Below are 20,659 nucleotides of genomic sequence, written 5' to 3' on the forward strand. Positions count from 1 at the left end.
GTGTGCCGCCAACATCATCACTCCCCAGGAGCCTCCCCCCGTAACATACACCGCCAGCAACACCCACGGCCTCAAGAGGTGAAATTTGTAGGGATGTCCCTGGTGACAACACTCTGTTATTGTCTCTGAATTGCTCTTCTGCATTGTCACCCTGACACATGGGCTTCCAATGGAGGCTACAGGTGACTGTTTCAACCCACATTCCACAGGCATGATCCACTGTTGTCACCATCCGTAAACCTGTCCTGGGTAATGCGATGCAGCCAGCACTAGAGTACCTGTAAACAGAAAGCTGCTTCAACAAACTAAACACCATTCATTTAGGACTTACATGTACTTTACTGAAATAATTAAAGAAATAAGTGGAGGAATTGTGATTTTCTTTATTTTCAAACCTACAGTAGAGAAATATAACTGGAAACTTCCTGGGGGCTATTTATAAATCTGATTTAAAACACTATTGTAGATATATGTGTGACAGCTTGTTTGTTCTGTATATTTTAGTTAACTTTGAAGTTCCTTATATATGGCACCTTCAATGGAACACTGGCAGTGTATTCCCAGGAAGAAAATACTGGGACGGACACAGCTAAGTTATGGCAGACAGAAGGGAGTCAGAGTGGTTCTTGGTCTTCATCAACATTCAAGATTCCTCAGTTCAATAACAGGTTTGTGCAGACACATCATTTTAGCCACAAAAAAAGCTTTAGGACTGAATTGACTATATCTTATACTGTATATATTAAACTGGAGAGGTGTAAAAAAAAAACTAGGGCCCTTTGGTAACTTTGTCTGTTCTGTCTCAAACACCGATTTATGTATTTGCATGAATCAATGGTTGGATGGAATCCTGAGATTCCATCTGTCCGGACAATATGACAACCTACTGAGTTGATGGTATCCACAGGCAGGGCCCAACTCATCAAGAAAACTCAGATTAAAACCGTATGTGGTTTATTTAGGCTTGGCAACACAGAGGATGTGATTCCTTCTCATTTCTTGGAGTGGAAAAGACATTTCTCTCTAAAGCCTTGTAAAATGTGGGTCTTGACACAGCGAGGGAGAGGATGAAAAGGAAATGGGAAGGATTAGCAGAGAGTGTCTAACTAAGGGCTGTACCAAAATACACAAAATAGTGGGGGTAAAATGTAGGGATGTACGAAAACACAAATGAATGAAAAACAATAACAAAATAGACTGCTTGTGGCAGCACATTGTCCACCACTGCCGTTAGAGCTTTATAGTTGTGTTCTTCCAGGATTATTATATCTTATCCAGGAACAACTATATAAGACGCCAACTTCCTTTAAAGTCAAAGCCCAACTCTGACTTTTTAGACACCTTGAACCAAAGTCCCTTCTTGGTGAAACTTCCCAGGTTTAGGCTTCACTCCCCATGGGAAAACCCTCGAGCAAGGCCATTGCAGCAGAAGCCCCAGACTCAGGCCTTAGTTGAACAGTAAATGTTAGCTGTCCCTAGGCAGCAGGACTGGATCTGTAAGACCTCCAGCATGAACCAACCCCAGGCAGGAGGCCTGAGGGGGAAGAGTGCTTCCCGAATATTTATATCCTTTACCAGCCAACTCCACTGGCAATAAACCTCCTAGTGATTGGCCATGGTGATATAAATAATTAGAACTCAACATTGTTGTATCTTCTTGCTCTATTGCCAAGGACACACCCCAACAGCAGGCAGAAGCAAACGATAAGATTGAGCTTAGGGCATCTAAAATTAAACTATCAATTCATCTTAGACTCATAACAGCATAGTAAAAAACAAATTGAAACAGTAACTCCTTAGAACAGGGTGGCTACATATATATATACACGCTGGTACAAAAATAGAATATAGCATTCTATAATGTCTTCAAAGTCTGAATCATGCTCCCAGTACCATGTCAGCGAAGGTCTTTCTGGACCAGAATATATTAATGAACCCTACTCATGCAAACAGGCCTCCATATATGTCACAAGTTCATCGGTGAAATGCTTTACAAGACAACACACACGTGAGGACAAATCAGTACATCTTTAAGTTTTCTGCTTACATTTCTTCCAGTCTAAGCCTATAGAAAGTGAACTAGTTGATCGTCTTTGAGTTTGGTGTAAAGATCACAATAATAACTTCTTCTATGGTGTTCAGTTGCATGGCTTGCTGGAAATTTTCCCTCCGGTCTTTCTGACATTACTAATCATACTTTGTTATGTCTCCTCAGATTCCGCATGCAGTTGGTGGCCACATGGGGCAGAGACTCACTCACACACATCATTGTTGATAACATCACATTTTCTGCAGACTGCTTTAATTCAGGTAAATCTTGCGGAATTTTAATATCACAGCTGGAGCGCAATACCTATCTGCATGATCTGTAATCCTCAATCGGAATGTGCCATATAGAATTGCATAGTGATCTCTATGTCCAAAGTGTTTTATTGCTTTCCCAGAGCTTTCTTCTGAAAGTGTAACCTTTAGGCATGTATAAGCTTGTGAGTATATCTTTTGTGTTGTGCCAGGAAGAATAGAATTCAGTTCTGGAGAACAGGAAAGACCAGGTCAGAGAGACCCATGGGAAGATGAGATTGTCAACCCTCTGTCGGAGCCTATTGACACCGGTTGGTATTTAAGCTGCAAGTCAGTTATTTTCTCACACTAAATGTTGCAATGTACAAATGTGTATGTACTTAAAGGAAAATATAGTGTCAGCTATTACTGGTCTGCCTTCTTTTTCTTGTTCCAAGCATTACTCATACACAAAGGTTTAGCAAAATGCTGAGGCAAATCTGCTTTTAGATAGGAAAAGTTAGGGACGAGTGAAAAAAGCAGGTCAATAAAAGAAAGCCAGAAGAGGTATAGATTAGTGTGCTTAGGAATTGCCTGACAGTGTCTGACGGTGTTTTAGAAAACAGAAATCCAACATTGAGTCATTTATCTCATGTGTCATATAGATTTATGATTCGTAGTTCGAAGGTTTTCTTTTTCCTTAATTGTATTGCTTGTCAGATAATAGTGAGGAGGAACCAAAAGGTCCTCCATTGAACTAGTGCAGTGCACAGTAAAGTCTTCTTAGAACAAAAGCTATCTACATGTTTCATGTTATCACAAATAGCATAAGTAAGGTCTTGATTATTATTTTAAAATAGATGACAGAGCCATGTATATAATATTTGTTATGCCCCTTGGCCAATTGTACATCCAAAACCACTGGTTTATAACTTTGATACACCTGAATATTGTAGAGCAGGGCTGTCCAACTGTCTGCATATAGCTATGGGGCCTTCTTTCGCAGGCCATAAGGTTGCAGCAACAGCCTGTGCAGAGAGGCAGTGGCAGTAGAATCCAATGTCGTTTATTCTAGCTTTTGGTCATTTTGAGGATGTTTTCCTGGGTTTCTTAAACATAACATTTTTTTGCATCTGACACTTCTGACTTTGGGGCTGGATGGAAATATCCTGAACTAGCAGTACGGTAAGGTTGGTAGTGGAAAACTTTGGGCCTGCCCTAACTAACATGGACATACAAAGGGGTACAGAGGAGCAAACTGAACACAAATGTATAAACACTTAAGCTGGCTGCTTGTCAAAGTACATTAACACAGATACTTTGTTCTATGTGGAGTGGTTGGGTCCAGCAGTAGGATTGTATCTGTACTGTTCTCAAAAGCAAATGATTAAAACAAGACTAAATATTTGTGTAATCATGTGTATAATCAGTTCCCCAGAATATGTTTTGTCTTTGGTTTTCCACATAGAAGAGGAAGAAGGCGTGGAGTGGCGGTTCTCTACGTGTGGTGCCATTGGACCACATGGCCCAACTCAGGCCCAGTGTAACAATGCATACCGCAACAAAAACTATACTGTGATTGTTGGAAAAGATGGCCCACTGAAAAGTGTCCAGATGTGGAGAGTCCCATTTACCAAAGTATACACGTGAGTAAAGCTACCACAAAATAACTGAAAATATGCCAGACTCATTCTGAGAACTAAAAATATACTTTAAGATTGATGTATACAAAATATTTTGGATTCCTATAATTTCTCATAGGTTGGTGGCATTTTGATATAAAATGGTTTGATCACTTTTGTGCTATAAAGATTCAATAAATATATTCCAATTTTACTTGAAGCTCCCAGTATAGGACTGTCAGATTTTTCTTATAAAGAAGTTGTGGCAAGGGCAAGGGACATTTAGGCAGAGGCAGCGCTTTTGGTGTTTTAACAGAGTTACAAACAAAAAAATACCTTGTCGCACTCCTTACCGGTAAAACCCAAAGTTGAATGAGGGGGGGTGCTTGTAGTGACCTGCGGATGGTGCCGCCCTCAGCATAAAGATGAATAAATGTCACCAGCACACAACCAGTATTGCAGTCCAAAGAGTTTGTTTATTGGAACGTCATGTCACCGAAACTAACGCTTTCGGGGCCACGCAGGGTCCCCTTCATCAGGCTCAGCAATGACGAGCAGAGTTACAACACAAGCAGAGGTCAGAGCAGGCAGTACACAAATGAACAGCATTAATCTGAACACAGGCCGATGTGGAAACCAGGGCAATAGCAGGAACTGCAGATCAGAGTATAGAAGAGCCTGAAAGACCAGGAGGTATGTTCAGGCGCTGTTTCAGTGCAATGTGCAAGATTACTTAATGACATTACAGGTATGCTTAACATGGACATATACTAAAAAGCTTTGGGTTGGCTATACAACAAGGATTTATCAGCTCATCAGAGCACTTCCATATACTGTATGTGACAGTGCCTAGGCACCCTCTATTCTTCTAGCCTCACACCAGGCCCTTTCAGATTTTGATAAGCATACCCTGCCCAATCCTGCTTCTAATTACTGGATAACAGTGATAGGAGTGGGCTCTAGGACTAGGAAGGGCTGTTCCACAGACAATATGGATGAAAAAAAGTGGGCCTAGGCAAAAAAGGAATCTGGAGAATGCTTACTGTAAGTGCTATTTGTATCATTTACAAATAACTCTCCCACTTTTTGAAGGATACAGTTGTCTGAGTCTAGGTTTGCTGTGCTGCATTTTAACCAGTAGATGGTGAGACTGCATGCATTGAAAATGCATGGCTATCCAGAAAAATGAAGGTGTCAGGAACTGTGATGGCCAAAGCAAAGAAGCACATATGGCTACCCACACATGTTAAGCGGAAGTTGATGACTCCTAACATTGTTGCTGACCTTAAGTAGTCCATGGATCATTGAAGAATAAATATGCTCCTTGCTCTTGTACTGGAAATGCTGCTGTTCAGACACCACTATAAAGACAGAAAATACTGTAGCATCTAAACCCTATTGTAGATCAAATTGCATATTAAATGCACACTTCCAAATTTACCACAATGTTATCATAAAACACTAACAGGTCTGTACCTAAAACAGTGGGGTAAGACCGGGCAGCACTATTGTATGCCTATAAAATGTGTCTACATTTTTGGGGGTTGATGCTATTATTGGACACTTATGGTTTAATACATTTATGGAGCTGAGGGAGGAGGGGATTCAGGAGCTAGTAGCAGAGTAGCAAGTCTCCCAACAGCTCAAGTAACAGGCAATCATTTTTACAAGCTCCAATTCCATTCAGTTCAGTGGAACATTGGCATACTACCCAAATTCTCATAGCCTGGTTTTGCTTTTCATGGTTTTAATCTCATGACATGTATTTGTCCTAAAGAGTTGGTGCCTGACTTAATTTCCATGTATTTAGGTCTGCAAATCAGTAAGACATGTTTCTTTATCATATAACTCCAGTTCTAAGCAGCAGAACACTTCCACATATGTGACAGTGCCTAGGCATCCTCTAGTCTTCTTCCCTAACATGAGCCTATCTGGAGTTTGATAAGCATACCGCACCCAATCCTGCTTCTAATTACTGGATTACAGTGATAGAGGTGGGGTGTAGGAATAGGAAGGGCTGTTCCACAGAGACTCTGGGCTTTGGATGAAAAATGGGCCTAGGCAATAGGTCTGGAGAATGTGCTATATCTTTTACAAATAATTTGCTTCCCACTCTTTCAAGGATGAATTGGCAGAATAAATCTATACTTCCAAATTTTCCACATAACACCCTAACAAGCCTGAAACTAAAACAGCAGGGTAAGACAGGATAAGACATACTAAGGTATGCTTGTAAATTTTGTCTACATTTTTTTGGAGGGGATGACAATATTTGATACCTACTGTATGTTTAAATTCACCCATGGAGTTGAAGGGGGAAGGGGATGACAATAGAGTCAAAAGCCCCTCTACAGCTCAAGTATCATGCAATATTTTTTACAAGCTCCCAGTGCGTTCAGTCCAGTGAGAACTCTCAATGTACATTCATGATATTGGTATATCTCCCAAATTCGCATAACTTGGTTTTAATTTTCATGATTTTAATTACATGACATGAATTTGTCCTAAAGGGTTGGATCCTGACTTCATTCACATGTATCTAGGGCTACATACTTTCTTGCTAGAGCCATTTCCAGATATACAATCAGGCAGGAGCATCCCAAGGTGTGGTGTCACCCCACCATGACGTCATCATGCACGCGATGACATTGCGCACGCGCATGATAACATCACACGCTGTTACCTGTCGGTGGCCATCTTGGTGATGGATGCCAGCAGAGAGAGGGGATAAGGTATGCCGCTGGGTTCCCTGATCTCTCGTACAACTGTCAGGCTCCCAGCCCATGACCGAGTGCCCGACATTTCAGGGGGGATGACATCAAAATCACTGTCAGTCATTTTGGTGTCACCCCCTGCACCCTGGTGATGCCACTGCCATCAAGTGTTGGTAAGCTGCACATCATGCTGGAATCGCTTAGGATATCATTCCAAACAAGAACAGTTAATGGCATTCCTTTATCCTGGTTATTGTTCCACTCTTCCAGGGGTAAAATGGCATCGGACGTGTAACCCACTAAAAAAAAAAGCTAATTGGAACTGTGATAAAACGTACTTGCTGCAGAAATCTTCTATGTCCCCAAATCATTCTAGTAGAAAACTTCTAAAATGAGATCCTATGATGTAATTGAGACAGTAGTGACATTATTTTGATGAATAGCCTCTGGGGCGTCTGTAATGTTCTGTCTTATTGATTAACGTTACAGAAGTTGCTCCAGAAAAGGATTACTCTTGTCATCTGCTTTGTGTGTTTTCAGACAAATTTATAACTTAATAAAAGGAAGTTATTCCACACAGAAAATATTCCCATTCCTAATTTATTTCTTGCTTGAACCAGGCTACATGTGCACTATATAGCCCTGTTATGATTATCATAAGTGACACAAATGTCTGTGAATGTATCTGTAAAAAATAAATCAAGGCAACCTGACTTGCTGTATTTTTCTTGAAGAAGTTTTGCTGGTTCTCCGACAAGCCTTCTCAATTCAGAATGAATTGGAAAACCTAGTCAGATAACCAGCAAAACGTCTTCAAGAAAACTACAGCAAGTCCGGTTGCCTTGATTTATGTTTTCACAGATATACCATGACCTGGATGAATGAGAACCTTCACAGATGTCAGTGAATGTATTCTTCTCATTGCAGGATTTCTGCTTATGGTGCAGCAGGAGGTAAAGGAGCGAAAAACCACAACAAGCGCTGTCATGGCATCTTCATGTCCGGAGTCTTCCACTTAGAGAAAGATGATTTGCTTTATATTCTGGTTGGCCAGCAAGGAGAAGATGCATGCCCTGGGGTAAACTTTTGCTTTATAGTTTAAGAATCAACTCTCTTATACATATCAGTGTACATCCTCAAAGACAATGATTAGTGAGACGTTCTGTCTACAACAAGCAGTCCCACTTATAAGGCAGATATTACACATTATCACATTATCTCATGGCCTCAAAAAGAGTACTATAGCCATGGTTGCAAGAAGTGAAACATGAATGACTTGCAATGGCTTGTGTAATAATTAAAGGTATTCTATCACGTTTTCTTATATTTAAATGACTTTTTTCATGTGGGTAAATGAGTTAAACATAAAAAAATAGGCCATTTCTAATCACTTGATTGACAAATGATGCCTTTTAATTTCTTAGAAAAATAGTAAGACCCAAAAAATATGCATGGGAGAGCTATCAGTCATCGAGGATGAATACAGAGAGAAGAACAGTCTCTCGGACTGGGCAGGTGGAGGAGGAGGCGGAGGTGGAGCTACCTATGTATTCAAGGTTGGCATATTGTTTGGGCTTATACTTAAAAACAAGACTTTTGATTATGTGGCTTATTATGTCTTTTACAGAGAATGTAATCATACTTTACATTTATCATTGTATGCGGCTGTTTGCTTGACTTACAAATTATTAGCTTGGCAGGGCATGAGGGACCTTTCAGGTGGAATGTCACAGATTACCATACTGGCCAGACTGGGTCAAAGTAATGCACTGGGAAGTTGGATACAATTTATCAACCAGTCAACAGACTCATTGGATTGTATTTCTCCAAAGCAACTTTTTGGGATCATTTGTACAGTATGAACTCTCTGGTTATTAAACACACATTATGGAAACTTTGATATCAGATGAAATATATTAAATAGCCATGTGTGGATTAGGAATTTCATCAAGCTGCACAGGTTATAAATCAAATTCCAATTTCTCAAACCCTAGAGCTGAACAGTGTGTACACAATCTAGTTGGGGGTCTAATCTGCATCCTTCATTTCAGGTGCCGCCAAGGAGGAAAAGTGGCCTCTTATATTCTGTCCATGTGCTTAGAAAGGTTTCTGACCTCTCCTCTAAATGGAGGTCAATTGAAGCCTTGCTATGCCCAGCGCCAGCATGCAGGCTTGCACATTATCTGCATAAGTGTCTTTCTATATCAGTATAACATCATAAGTGATTTGTATTGTTTTGTTTGTTGAAGGAGGTGAATGGGGTGTTCATGCCATTACTGGTTGGTGCAGGAGGAGGAGGAAAAGCTTATCTTGAAGATCCATATGATGAATCAGATTTCGAACAGCAAGAGACATTTGAAAGGAATATGGCAATTCCTGGGCTGAATGGAAACAGTGGAGCGGCAGGTGAAGCACAATATTTAAAACTAGGCAATGGTGGGAAGCTTTGGGAGCAATGAAGCAGCACCAATTTGGGGACATGTTTAAAAAGCACCTGTCTCCTCTTTTCATTCCAGCAGTTAGGGCTTGCTACTTTAAGAAAATATGCCTATGAGCTTAGCTTTGGATATTGAAGTATGTGTGGTAAAAATGCTCATCAGAAATGCACCAACAGCCTTTTGGCTGCTAATACATTAATCCTAAAACCAATAGAAAGCCAGCCAGCCATCTACCCTTCCTAATGGCTATTAATAGTCACATTCAACTAGATTTCTTCTGTAATGTTAAAGATGCTCATCTGCTCATCCAAGGTGCTTCATCAGTTCTAATTAGTGTCAGGATCATACCCCAGCATTTATAGCCCAACAAGCTCCCACCACCAACAACAATTAAAACCTTCAGCCTGAAAAACCTGAATGATTAACACTTTCCCCAGACTTTGTGACACTGTGGATTGATTTATATTTATAACAGTGTGGTTTACCTGACTTTAACGCCTCCCATCATGTTCTTGGACAATCAACCTCTGCCTTGACACATTCCATGGTGATTAGAATAAGGTGATTGAGTTACTCATGTGGCTACATTGCAACTCGACCAGAGACAAACCCCAACATTTCACTATTTCAGACACTGCCTTCCATTATGTTATAATGGTTATGGGTTTTGTTTTCATTGCTGGCCTTCTAGCAACCAATGAACCCTGAGCAGGAAGCTGTCACATTCATGACAGCTTCCAGCACAAACATGTCCTGCTCTTTACTACACAACTGTCCCACATTTGCATGCCAGTCTCTGTATGCCCACTTAGAGTTAGTCCTATTTATCTCCATTTTCGTTATCTATGAACTGGTGGTAAATCTTTTACATTTGTCACAGCAATAGTGACACATTGCGTAAGTGGCACAAATAAGAACTACCTGAATCTGCCGCACGTGCCAGTACTGGGCACAGGATATTTTAAAGGGGCCATACCACCAGAAAAGTGTTGCAAACATTTTATTGACTCACTCCCAATGTGTTTTACACCCCTTATGTTATTTACAGATAGCAATTATCAGGTCACAATCACATGTATGTTGTATTTCTGCAGCCACCAGTGTTTCATCTGCATAAAGCCTAGACAGAAGATTACACAACCTTTTACTATAATATACAGAGCGTTTATAGTTTAATACGCTCGTGGGTTAGAAAATTGCTCCTGTTTTCCATTACAAAGAGAGTTAGTAGGAATAGTTGATATACAAGATATGATTTGAGAAACGTAAGTTTATGATGACCATAAAATTGAGGTTAAACGATCTTTTAAGTTGTTAGCCGTTGCGGTGATGTCTGTGTTTGATCCTCTAGTTTAGCGTGCATTTCACAGCAGTGTCTCATAAAAATTGATGCCTCTATGGTAAGGCAGACTTGTGGTAAAGTAATAACAGATGGATGTGTAATGCCTTACATATGGTAATTAATACCTTATCAAATACAGTCGCTCCACCTGTATTTCACTAACGCTGTGTAGATGGATTTTAAAGGTTCTTTTGTCATGTTGTAAGCAAATTTGCTAAATACCTGAACTTTGAGTCACAAGGGAAAAATTAGGCACAAGTTTGGATGGACCATAATACTCTACATGTAGATCCAATGAATGTGTTTATCCTCCGCAAGTAAAATAAGGGGAGGGAGGGGGTTTGCCAAAAGTGTAAAAGGCAAATAGTTATAGAAGTAGGGGGCAGTGCAGGCTCTTCTGGGCCCTTTCAAACTTATACGAGTATGTGATATAAGACTATAGGTACCATTCTGGTATATTTTCACCCCCGTAGCACAGGCCTAATTACGTCATCAAACTCAGAATTGCTGGGTAATATGCACACTATGCACATACTAAATAGTAACATGAGGTAACATTGGCTTTTGGAATGGGGAGAAATAAACCTGGGGACAAAGGCATCTGGCACAAAGGCATTTGCCAATTGGAGTAATTTAATACATTCTGTAAAGAATCCCAAAGTGTCAAAGCACCACTTGTTGACTGATAATACTTAGCAAGTGCTGCTAATGCCTTCTGCTGGAGGACTGTACTGTACTTGGGGGACTGTACTTTCAGTGTTGCCTCTATATGCAAAGCAGACATCATGCTGTCTCATATACTGTACCCTGGCTTAAAATGACATTAAACCCTCAGATTTGTTAACATAAAACAATAGCGTAATGTGTGCCTTACTGTAATCCATGGTTGTTTCCCTTCTCTTGCTGCTCTTCCTTTTAAATCTGTATCTTCTCATGCTGGGCAGAACTTCTGTTTTGCAGCAGACTGCCTTGTCTCTGAAATGGATACATGGTGTCTGTGTGTAAGTTTGCAACCTGAGCCAGCACTACAGGAAGAGGCACTCAGCTGCAAAGGGAAGTTCTCCCCCAGCATGAGAAGACATGAGGATTTTAAAGGAAGAGCAGCAAAGAGAAGGGAAACAACCATGGATTACAGTAAGGCACACATTACAGTATTGGTTTATGTAAAAAAAATCTGAGGGTTTAATGTCAAGATAGCAAGATAGTAATTCCACCACTGAAATATCCATGATAGTATTGTCATGATAAAGTAGCATGCTTTAAATCTCATATGAGGTTTAAACTACAACTAAAGGTTTCTGTATGACAGTCTAAACAAGTCCCAAATCCAGTTACTATGTGATGCTCAACCATCATAAAGTAAACCAAAAACGTGTTTTATCTTGAGTCAGCCATATCTTTCTTCATTTGTGTCTCACACGCTCAGCTCCCAGACTCTGCAGCTCACAGAGGGAGGGTTTCATCAACAGAGGAAGTGCTGTCAATGCAGAAAGCAGTGGACAGGACTAGGTGTGGCCAGGTGCTCAATGACAAGCTACAGGCTTATGAATCAGCAGTGACACCGATAACCAGGCCCCCTGTAAGATCTTCTCATCCCACTGTAGTGCAAGAAGGCATAGACCACAACTATACTCTGAGTTTATGAGCAGTGCAGCATCATTGCCACACCATCACAGAAAGGGGTTTTAGGGGAACTTCACTGGCAGAATCAACAGGTATTTTTGGGACTTTGCATAGGGACTAAGAGAAAACTGTAATTGCGGATGCACTTATAATTGGGGGCTGCAACACATATTTTGAAATGGGAGACTGTAGTTCTACTAAAACCTTAGTATTAGGATCTGGTTAAGGGTTAAGTTTGGTGTTATAACTGAATACAAATGTGTATGCAAATTAAAGTATACTGCTATTGGCATGTTTCTAGAAAAACATAGTCTCTAAACATGGCATTTACTGTTTTGTATGCTGTCTGCACAGGTGGAGGTGGTGGATGGAGTGACATCACGGAGTTGCCATGGACCGGGAAATCTCTTCTAGAAGGGGCAGAAGGGGGCCAATCCTGCTACCAGGCAAAGGCCACTCTTAAGTGGGAGACCTATGGTGGCTTTGGTGGCGGTGGAGGTCCATGTACATCTGGTGGAGGAGGGGGAGGATACCAAGGTTGGTTGATGCTCACTATCACTAAATGTTGCAAAACTTTAATATGATCTATGTTGTTCCCCTTGATGTGCACTAGGACCCATGGGTAATGTTTATATTCTTTTTGCTGCCAAGTGAGAAATATATAGTGTAGACATACATACTGTATAGAATGAGTGTCAGACCAAATGGGTGAAAATGTCCAGAGTCTTTAATTATTCAATCACAAGGGAAAAACTGTGAGTGCTTTTCAGGGGCAACAACTCTCACCGCTCATCATGGTTTGAAATAAAAATGCGGGGACTATGGGAATATGTTATTTAGTGTGGTTTGAATTCTCAGTCTGGACTGTAGTTATGTAATGTGATCAGCAACAACATTTTTCCTTTGTGATTGAAGAAAATATCTTGGAATTTGTCACCCATTTGGTCTGGCGCCCATTCAATATACAGTATATCTTCACTCCAAGCTTCTTCTGGGTACCCACCAAATAAGACCTGGTATGCTGTTGGAGCAACCTTACCAGATCCAGCGTGCTTGCTTGGATAAGTTTAGTGCATTTGGACATTTGAATGAGCATTGAGATGAGAAATACAGGCACATGAAACCCTTTATATTTAAGAGTAATCCATAGATATGTAATTCAACAGGCTACTGTAGGCTATTGGAAAAATCAAAAAGAAACAGCCAAAACTGTATAACTTCTGAAGGGACGCAGTGGATACTGTAAAAGCTTTACAAGTGTAGCAAAATAATATAGTATCACTTTAGATAAAATGTGGAAGCACACTTTAAGCCAATGTAAAAATATTTATTTATTTTTACTTTTGAACTGTATAAGTTTAATAAGAACTAAAATTATCCAGGCATTAATCACAATATAAGTAGCTGCCAGCTCTGGCTTTAATCTGTGCAGAAAGTCAGTGGCCCTGCTGATCAGGGTATTTTAGACATCTCCCTCATTTGTGCATTGAAAAATAAGTTTAGTCTCATGGCCTTTGCATTATAACCTTGGTAATCTGTTGAATGCTCGCTGTGCTGTTCTGAATCGAATGTAAGTGGGAGGGGGGACCCCACACAAAAATACATGAAAAAGTGGGGTTCAATCCTCTGCATTGAAGTCCTCCCTTCAAATCAAGAGTCCCCCTTTCACATCAGAGTCCCCCTTTCACATCAGTAGCCCCTTTACATTAGAATCACCCTCCTTTTACATCATAGTTCCCCTTCTTTCACATCAGAAGCTCTTCTTTACATCAGGAGCCACCCCTCTCACATCATAAGCCCCCTTTTATATCAGAGCCCCGCTTTCATATCAGAATCCCTCCTTTTACATCAGAGTTTCCTATTCACATGAGAGTCCTACCATACAAAAATTTCAAGGCACCCCAGTGTGCCACCCTAGTTGAGAAAGGCTGTTGTAGAATATAGTGACTCTGGTAAGGCAGCTCCGAAACCCAAATGGACCTGGGAAAAGGCACCATGCATAAAGTCCACGGGTATAGGAAGAAACAGATGCACCACACTGATTTGTTTATTTCATCAAGCTAAATCCGTGGCACACCCTTTAGAGTACATTTAACATAACGATTTAACAATTTGCTTTCCAAACCTTCGAAATGCGTTGTTTTTTTGACTCTGCGGCTCAGCATCATGCAGCTAAATCCCTACCTTCTTGTGGAGGGTTCCTGGTGAAGATGTGATGTTTTGGGCTTAATTTTTAAAAGTTCTGAACCAGCGTATGCTAGGCAGATGGAGTTTGTAAGGTGCTAGCACCCCTAGATGATGCTAGCGAGTATAGGAGTTTCCTGTACTCATCAGGGCCATCTAAGGGAAATTTTTATAAATTAAGCCCTTAGCCTCTAAGCTTCAGGGGCTGTGTCCACCACTGTTACACATATCAGTTCCACCACAAGGTTAAAATGTTTTTGTTTCAAGTTGCACAAAACAAAAGTGCTACAAGACTATATACTAGGAAAGTATTCCAGAAAAGTAAACACTGTGAATGACAGCATTTTAGGAGCAGAGACAAGGAGCATTTCGGGAAGTGATCTGAGCCTTAGTTATAGTTACTATTTATTGATAGTTTATACATCTTGTACTATACATTTGACTACTTGAAAAGTACCAGACATGGAAAGTGCTGTTCTCCTGTTCACCTCTGTTCCATTGTTTTGTTTTGTTTTTTATAGGTGGACATGCATCACAGCTGGATGATGTCTCTGCTGATGGGCAGGATGGCGTTTCCTTCATTAATCCTTCTGGAGAGATGTTTATCCATCCCTTGGCTGGTGAGATCACTTTTTTTCTAAGCAGACAAACAGAAAATAGCAATATTTCAACATTATTGATGGCTCTCCTCCAAGGCCTCTCCTGCTCAACTTCTGCCTAATCTGTTTGAAATTTTCATTATAGACAATGCATACAATATGACCAGGTAATTCCAAGAGGCGAGATTAAAAGGAAAGGGGTGGAAGGCTGCAGTAAATTGTTGGCTACTGTAGTCTTCTTTCAGACAACAGCTTTAAGGATATTTAAACCATCACTTTTTTTGCATATATCTACTGCTAGCAAGCACCCACCACACGGAACTAGAAACTTTACAAACCTCTTAGCTAGGTAGCCTCAGCTAGGACAAAACCTTTCAAAAGACAATGCAATGCCAACATGCTGTGTGACCATTCCCAAATGCATACAATAATATATTAGTATTCAGATTTCTTTGATTTTTACAGCAACGGAGAATGATGGGGAAGTGCGTATTGAGTTTTATTTGAACTGCAGTCACTGCAAGTCTGGGAGCTGTATGAAGGACAGGGAGCAGAGAGTGGTGTGCCTGTGTGAGGCTGGGACCATGCTGGCAGTGGATAACATAACCTGTGAAGGTAGGAAACTGTCCGACTTTGATTATGGCTTCTGTTTTCTGGAGATTTAATTGTAAGAGGAAGTAGCTATCAGGTTCTTATAGGTTTATTGGGTTGGGGGCTCTGTTCTTAAGATCTACAGCAGGTGTAGCCAAACTTTGGCCCTCCAGCTGTGGTGAAATTACAAATGCCCCTGCCTCTGGAAGTCAGGTCTGTGGCTGTCAAGAGTCTTGCAATGCCTCATGGGACTCGTTATTTAACCACAGCTCGTGGTCCAAAGATTGCCTAACCCTGCATTACAGCAAGCAGGGAACGTATTAGCTTTTAGATCATAGAGCTTGAGCCTAAACAAAAAACCTTTCTTTCCTTGTCGATGACAGCTTTGTAGAGCTCTGTAATCGATTAACAATTTATCAAGTTTTGAAAGAATCGTACAAATGCAAAATTTAGGTCATCACCTAAACTACTGGACACCCAAAATAATAATGTGTCTGTGCTCACCTTCACATCGCTGCATCTAGCCCAGTGTTTCTCAACCTTTTTAGAGTCACAACACCCTTTCAAAGTATGCAAAACCCAGAGACACCTCAGACTAAAATGTATAAAACATAAATGTAAAGATTTATAAAAGGATGGGCGGTCTCCCTCAAAATCCATACTAGACCTTATCCTAGGTAAGGGTCTGCTATTGATTTTAAAGCGGGAACTTTGCAAAAAGATAAAATAAATGACATGGGGTTTCCTCCTTCACATCAGAGTCCCCACTTTCATATGAGAGTTCACCTTTACACCAGAGTTCCCTTTCACATCAGAAGCCTTTTCTTTCACATGAGGAGCACCCCTATCCACTAGAGTCTCCCCTTCTCATCAGAAGCCCCCCTTCACATCAGGAGCCCTCCTTCACACCAGAGTCCCCCCTTCTCATCAAAATCCCCCTTCACATCAGAGCCCCCCTTCCCCCCACAGTCCTCCCTTCTCATCAGAAGCCACCCTTCACATCAAGAGCCCTCCTTTATATCAGAGTCCCCCTTCTCATCAGAAGCCTCCCTTCACATGAGAGTCCCCCCTTCTCATCAGAAGGAAGTCCCCCCAATGTCACCCCTGATATATCTATAGAATAAGACTGTTTTACCTAGTTATTACATGATGAGGAGAAGAAGTTGCCATGCAGACCCTACAAACAGGAAACAAAGGACTGATGTTTTTCTGAAATGACTTTGGTATCATGTTATTATAGATGCAAATAATGCTGAACAGATTTCCATTCAATATTATGCAGATTAAAAGGAAAACCTTCGTCATTACTCCTTCTCCTTTTTCTGTTACTACTCTGTACACTTTTCTTCTGATTTGATCTCTTCTGTATTTTATTTTCCTTGGTATAAACACACCATTGAACCATAAAAGACCTAAAAATCTTCCTGGTTTCAGAAACAAATTGTCCCAACTTTACACTAAATGCAAACCTGTCAGACGTTTACGTTTTAAAATGAACAGGCCACAAGACCGCTGCTAGCCAGAAAAAGTTTCTTATGTGTGCCTTTTTGAAACTAGTTTAATTTTAGTTACTGAAGAGAACCAACCACAACTGGACATATACAAAATTCTGAATCTACATTCTTAAATTAATAAAACTGTGCAGTCTTAAAATTTTTAAAGAAGTCTTTAAAGTTTTTTCCGGGGAAAATAAAAAACTTACCATTGACCTGCATTAGATGTGAGGACACAGAGAGACATTCCACAGCGAAGTGGGATGATCAGGTGAGTAATACAGCTTTATTTGAGCCCCCATAGACAAAATGAGCACCTAACCCTTGCAGTGCAGAGGTAGTCCAGCTTGAAGGGTAAGTTTTTGATTTATTTTTTTCCCCCCAGAGTACTTCTTTTATCAGCAACAAGTGTACATATCAGAATCATACTTGGTATTAATTTCTTGTAATCCCCTGTACTGCAGCCCTCAGACAGGAAGGAGCAGTGCATGGGGTCAATTAATTGTCCTGCATGAACAGGTGCTTACAAGGAACATGATAGGACGAGAGAACACAGAGATTACCTTATCAGTCTGCTGCTGCTACTTAAATGTTCATTCAGAGGCTGGGGGCAGAGAGGTGACCCAACTCTGTTGTCTAACTGCAATTCAGGTCACCTGAATTGTGTAGATTGTGTAGATCTGACGAATAGATAAACAGAGAAACACATCCTATGGCAGATAAAACAGCTCCAACATATGTATTTTAATGGTGCATTTACCTGTCTGACTGGATTTTAGCTTTAAGAGACATGCAGACACAAGTACAAGGAGACAGTGTATGAGGTCGGACAGTGGGCAAGACAGACTTGCTAAGTGGCAGGTGACCTCTGACCCCTGATACTCAAGCTATAGTGTTTAACTCAGACAAATAGGTAAAGCTATACAAGGGACCACATCATATATGAATGATGCACAGCTATAATTATGTAAGAATTAATAGTCATAATTTTGTATAAATCCAGTCTTATTTTGACCTGTAGGTCAAAAGAAAAATCAAACTACTTACAATAAGGGGCTAATTTATGAAAGATATGCTGGGTGGATGCCGCTTGGACAGCACTAGCACTAGCACCTCTAGGTGGTGCAGATGAGTATAGGAAATTCCTATACTCGTCAATGTCATCTAGAGGTACTAGTGGTGTCCCCCGGTATATAAACCAACCCCTAATTGATACACAATTAAGGGTTCATTTATGTTATTCATTATTATTTGTGTCTGAAATATTAGCTATTCTATGAAGAAGTCATATAACACTGAGATAATATTAAATGAGCCTTTCTTCAACTATTTTTCAGCACCCAAAGGACCTGTTCCGGACAGGCAGTTTCCTCTTCCACTTATTCTTGCTGTTCTAATTGCTACAGTTATACTTGGCGTGATCTTTGCCTGTGGAAGTCTGTCATTTGGTAAGTCTGCATTCACAATGCACAAATTATATTATCATAAATGAGTCAAATGGTAAGAAAAAGTATGTCAATCCTTTTTATATTATTCCTGCATTTAAAGTTTAATCTGACTGTTCATTCTCATTTAGATCTCCCAACAAGTAAGTAGTACAAGGGCCTTCCTGTTTGGATGTCTGATTTTAGGAGCCAGCTCCATTGACAACAAATAAAGAAAACTCAAAAGTTAGGCCCCATGTAAAGCAGCACTAGCGACCTGGCTCCTGGGATTTGTCCAGTCTTGCTCTTAAATACTGTAAAAAGAAAACATGCACACAATCTGATATATTTTTGCTGGATTCTTGACTGGATTTTAAGAACACGCAACCATTAAAGTATGGATTTCCTAATATTAGCACCAGATGAATCAATATGAGTAGTGAAATTATTCAATGACATTCTTGATAACTACACCAGACCCCCTTCCATACCCTAATGTCCACCCCCCACTGATCACCATAATGAAGTTGGAAGCACTTGTTGGATACAGAAACACTAGACATATTGACTTGCTTTATTCCCCCTTGATTGTTCTTGACACCCTGTCAGTAAGTGTCATGATATAAATTCCATCTCATGTCTTCTGCTTGTGGATTGCACTGTAAATGAGCTAGTGACTAGATCAATTCTCCCCTTGAGGTCGACATCAATACACAAAGAGATTATGTATAGTATTTACTGTATAAAGAGATCAGTATTTCTGAATCAATGCATGCAAATGGTACCATATTCAGAGGAAAAGGCCGTTTAAAGCTGAACTCCAGGCAAGTGGTTGAACTAGATATATGAGAGCTGTTTTAAATGACCAAGAATTTGAAATTCTTTCCTTCCAGTCCAGCTGAAAAGCACAGCCAGGTTGGTGACCTGACCTTTCTCTGCTGCTGCAGTTAAAGCAGAACTCTAAATAAAAATAGAAAACTTGCAAGCACGCAGGCTTTCTTTTTTTTACTCTTTCGAAATAAAGGATTGCTACCTGCTTGTTCGCAATTGTCGGCTATCTTGATTGGCTGCGCTGGGTGGACGTCATTCATTAAAGATGGGCTTCTTTTATCGGGATGGCCTTTTTTTATAGGTGACCCTTTGGTGACAAGGTCACATTTAAGTCTACCAAATGTAATTATCCTTTCGTACTTTATTTTTCTCTTCTGATCAAATCTGGGCATTTGTGAGTCACTTTAAGCTTTGGTGCTGCCACATTACTCTAGTTCCCTAGTCACAGGCCCACAGGTGCCATGTTGGTAACTACCCCACTGCTAATAGCCAAAGCTCCAGGTTTACTCCTCATGCATCTTTATGAGGAATCCATAAGTATAGTGGTTATAGCCATAAGAGCGCAGATGATCTCCCATAAGCTTGTCTAGAAAAGTTATGTAGAATCCACTAGCAAGCAGATCACATGTAAATGGAGCAATGGAAGCTCCCATCTTTCTGACTCCAGGAATTTGTGGGAAGCATCAATACACCCAGTATGCTTCTGTTTGTAAATGTGCATTTTCACCTTTTTCTATTGCAGTTTACCACCGCAAGAAGAAGCAGCTGGAGGGCGCACGGGTGAGATTACAAAGCACGGAGTACAAACTTAGTAAGATCCGTAGTTCCATTATCATGACAGATTACAATCCGAATTACTGCTTTGCTGGGAAAGGAGCCGGACTGAGTGAACTGAAGGAAGTTCCTCGGAAAAATATCACTTTGCTCAGGTATAATGAAAATGATCAGAACAATAATATACACATGTATAATAGCTTTAAAATAAAGTTTTTGAGACTGATGTATGAACAAGAAACGCTTTTGTTGGCATATTTTTATACAAGGGGATCCTCAATGTTCTCCATTAGAACATTGGTTCCACTAGGCTCCAACAGAATTAATAGAGAACATTTTATTTTATTGAAACCAAAATCCTGTACCTAACCTTTTATGAAACCTGATTAATCAGATATATACTGTATATTTATTTAAAACCACCAGGCTTTTTTTAATCAATGTCCGCGTCCTTATCTGGAAACTTTTTTCCACTTACTGTGTGGTCACTGGCCCAGGAAGTAAGGGGAAATCTCCCCGGCAGGGACATAGATATAGTTAAAAATGTATCCAAGGTTCTAACACATACCCACTTTATCCAAAACTCTAAAAAAAAAAAAAAGGTTGCAGTGTAGAAGTTGGTTGAAAATTATTATTTGGCTCACTAAACTAAGCATGTAGAAACTTACATAAGGCTGTGTACATTACCATGTGACAGCACTCAAGCTATTGACTGCACAGGCACCAAGTACTGCATTATAGGCT

At 40.3% G+C, this 20,659-nt stretch overlaps 1 protein-coding gene across 1 annotated transcript in view; it reads left to right on the top strand.

Annotated features, from left to right (window-relative positions):
* LTK (leukocyte receptor tyrosine kinase) overlaps positions 1-20,659 on the top strand; it is an 87,659-nt gene that overhangs the window by 46,814 nt on the left and 20,186 nt on the right. Inside the window, exons 10-20 of the mRNA XM_018560057.1 lie at positions 2,216-2,310; positions 2,514-2,612; positions 3,749-3,926; positions 7,544-7,694; positions 8,041-8,172; positions 8,866-9,022; positions 12,374-12,556; positions 14,725-14,823; positions 15,268-15,417; positions 18,224-18,334; positions 19,884-20,070. Coding sequence (XP_018415559.1) covers positions 2,216-2,310; positions 2,514-2,612; positions 3,749-3,926; positions 7,544-7,694; positions 8,041-8,172; positions 8,866-9,022; positions 12,374-12,556; positions 14,725-14,823; positions 15,268-15,417; positions 18,224-18,334; positions 19,884-20,070 — 1,542 coding nt within the window. The remainder of the gene's footprint in view (positions 1-2,215; positions 2,311-2,513; positions 2,613-3,748; positions 3,927-7,543; positions 7,695-8,040; positions 8,173-8,865; positions 9,023-12,373; positions 12,557-14,724; positions 14,824-15,267; positions 15,418-18,223; positions 18,335-19,883; positions 20,071-20,659) is intronic.

This window comes from Nanorana parkeri, unplaced genomic scaffold (genome assembly GCF_000935625.1).
Source record: "Nanorana parkeri isolate BGI_ZX_2015 unplaced genomic scaffold, ASM93562v1 scaffold430, whole genome shotgun sequence".
NCBI lineage: Eukaryota > Metazoa > Chordata > Amphibia > Anura > Dicroglossidae > Nanorana > Nanorana parkeri.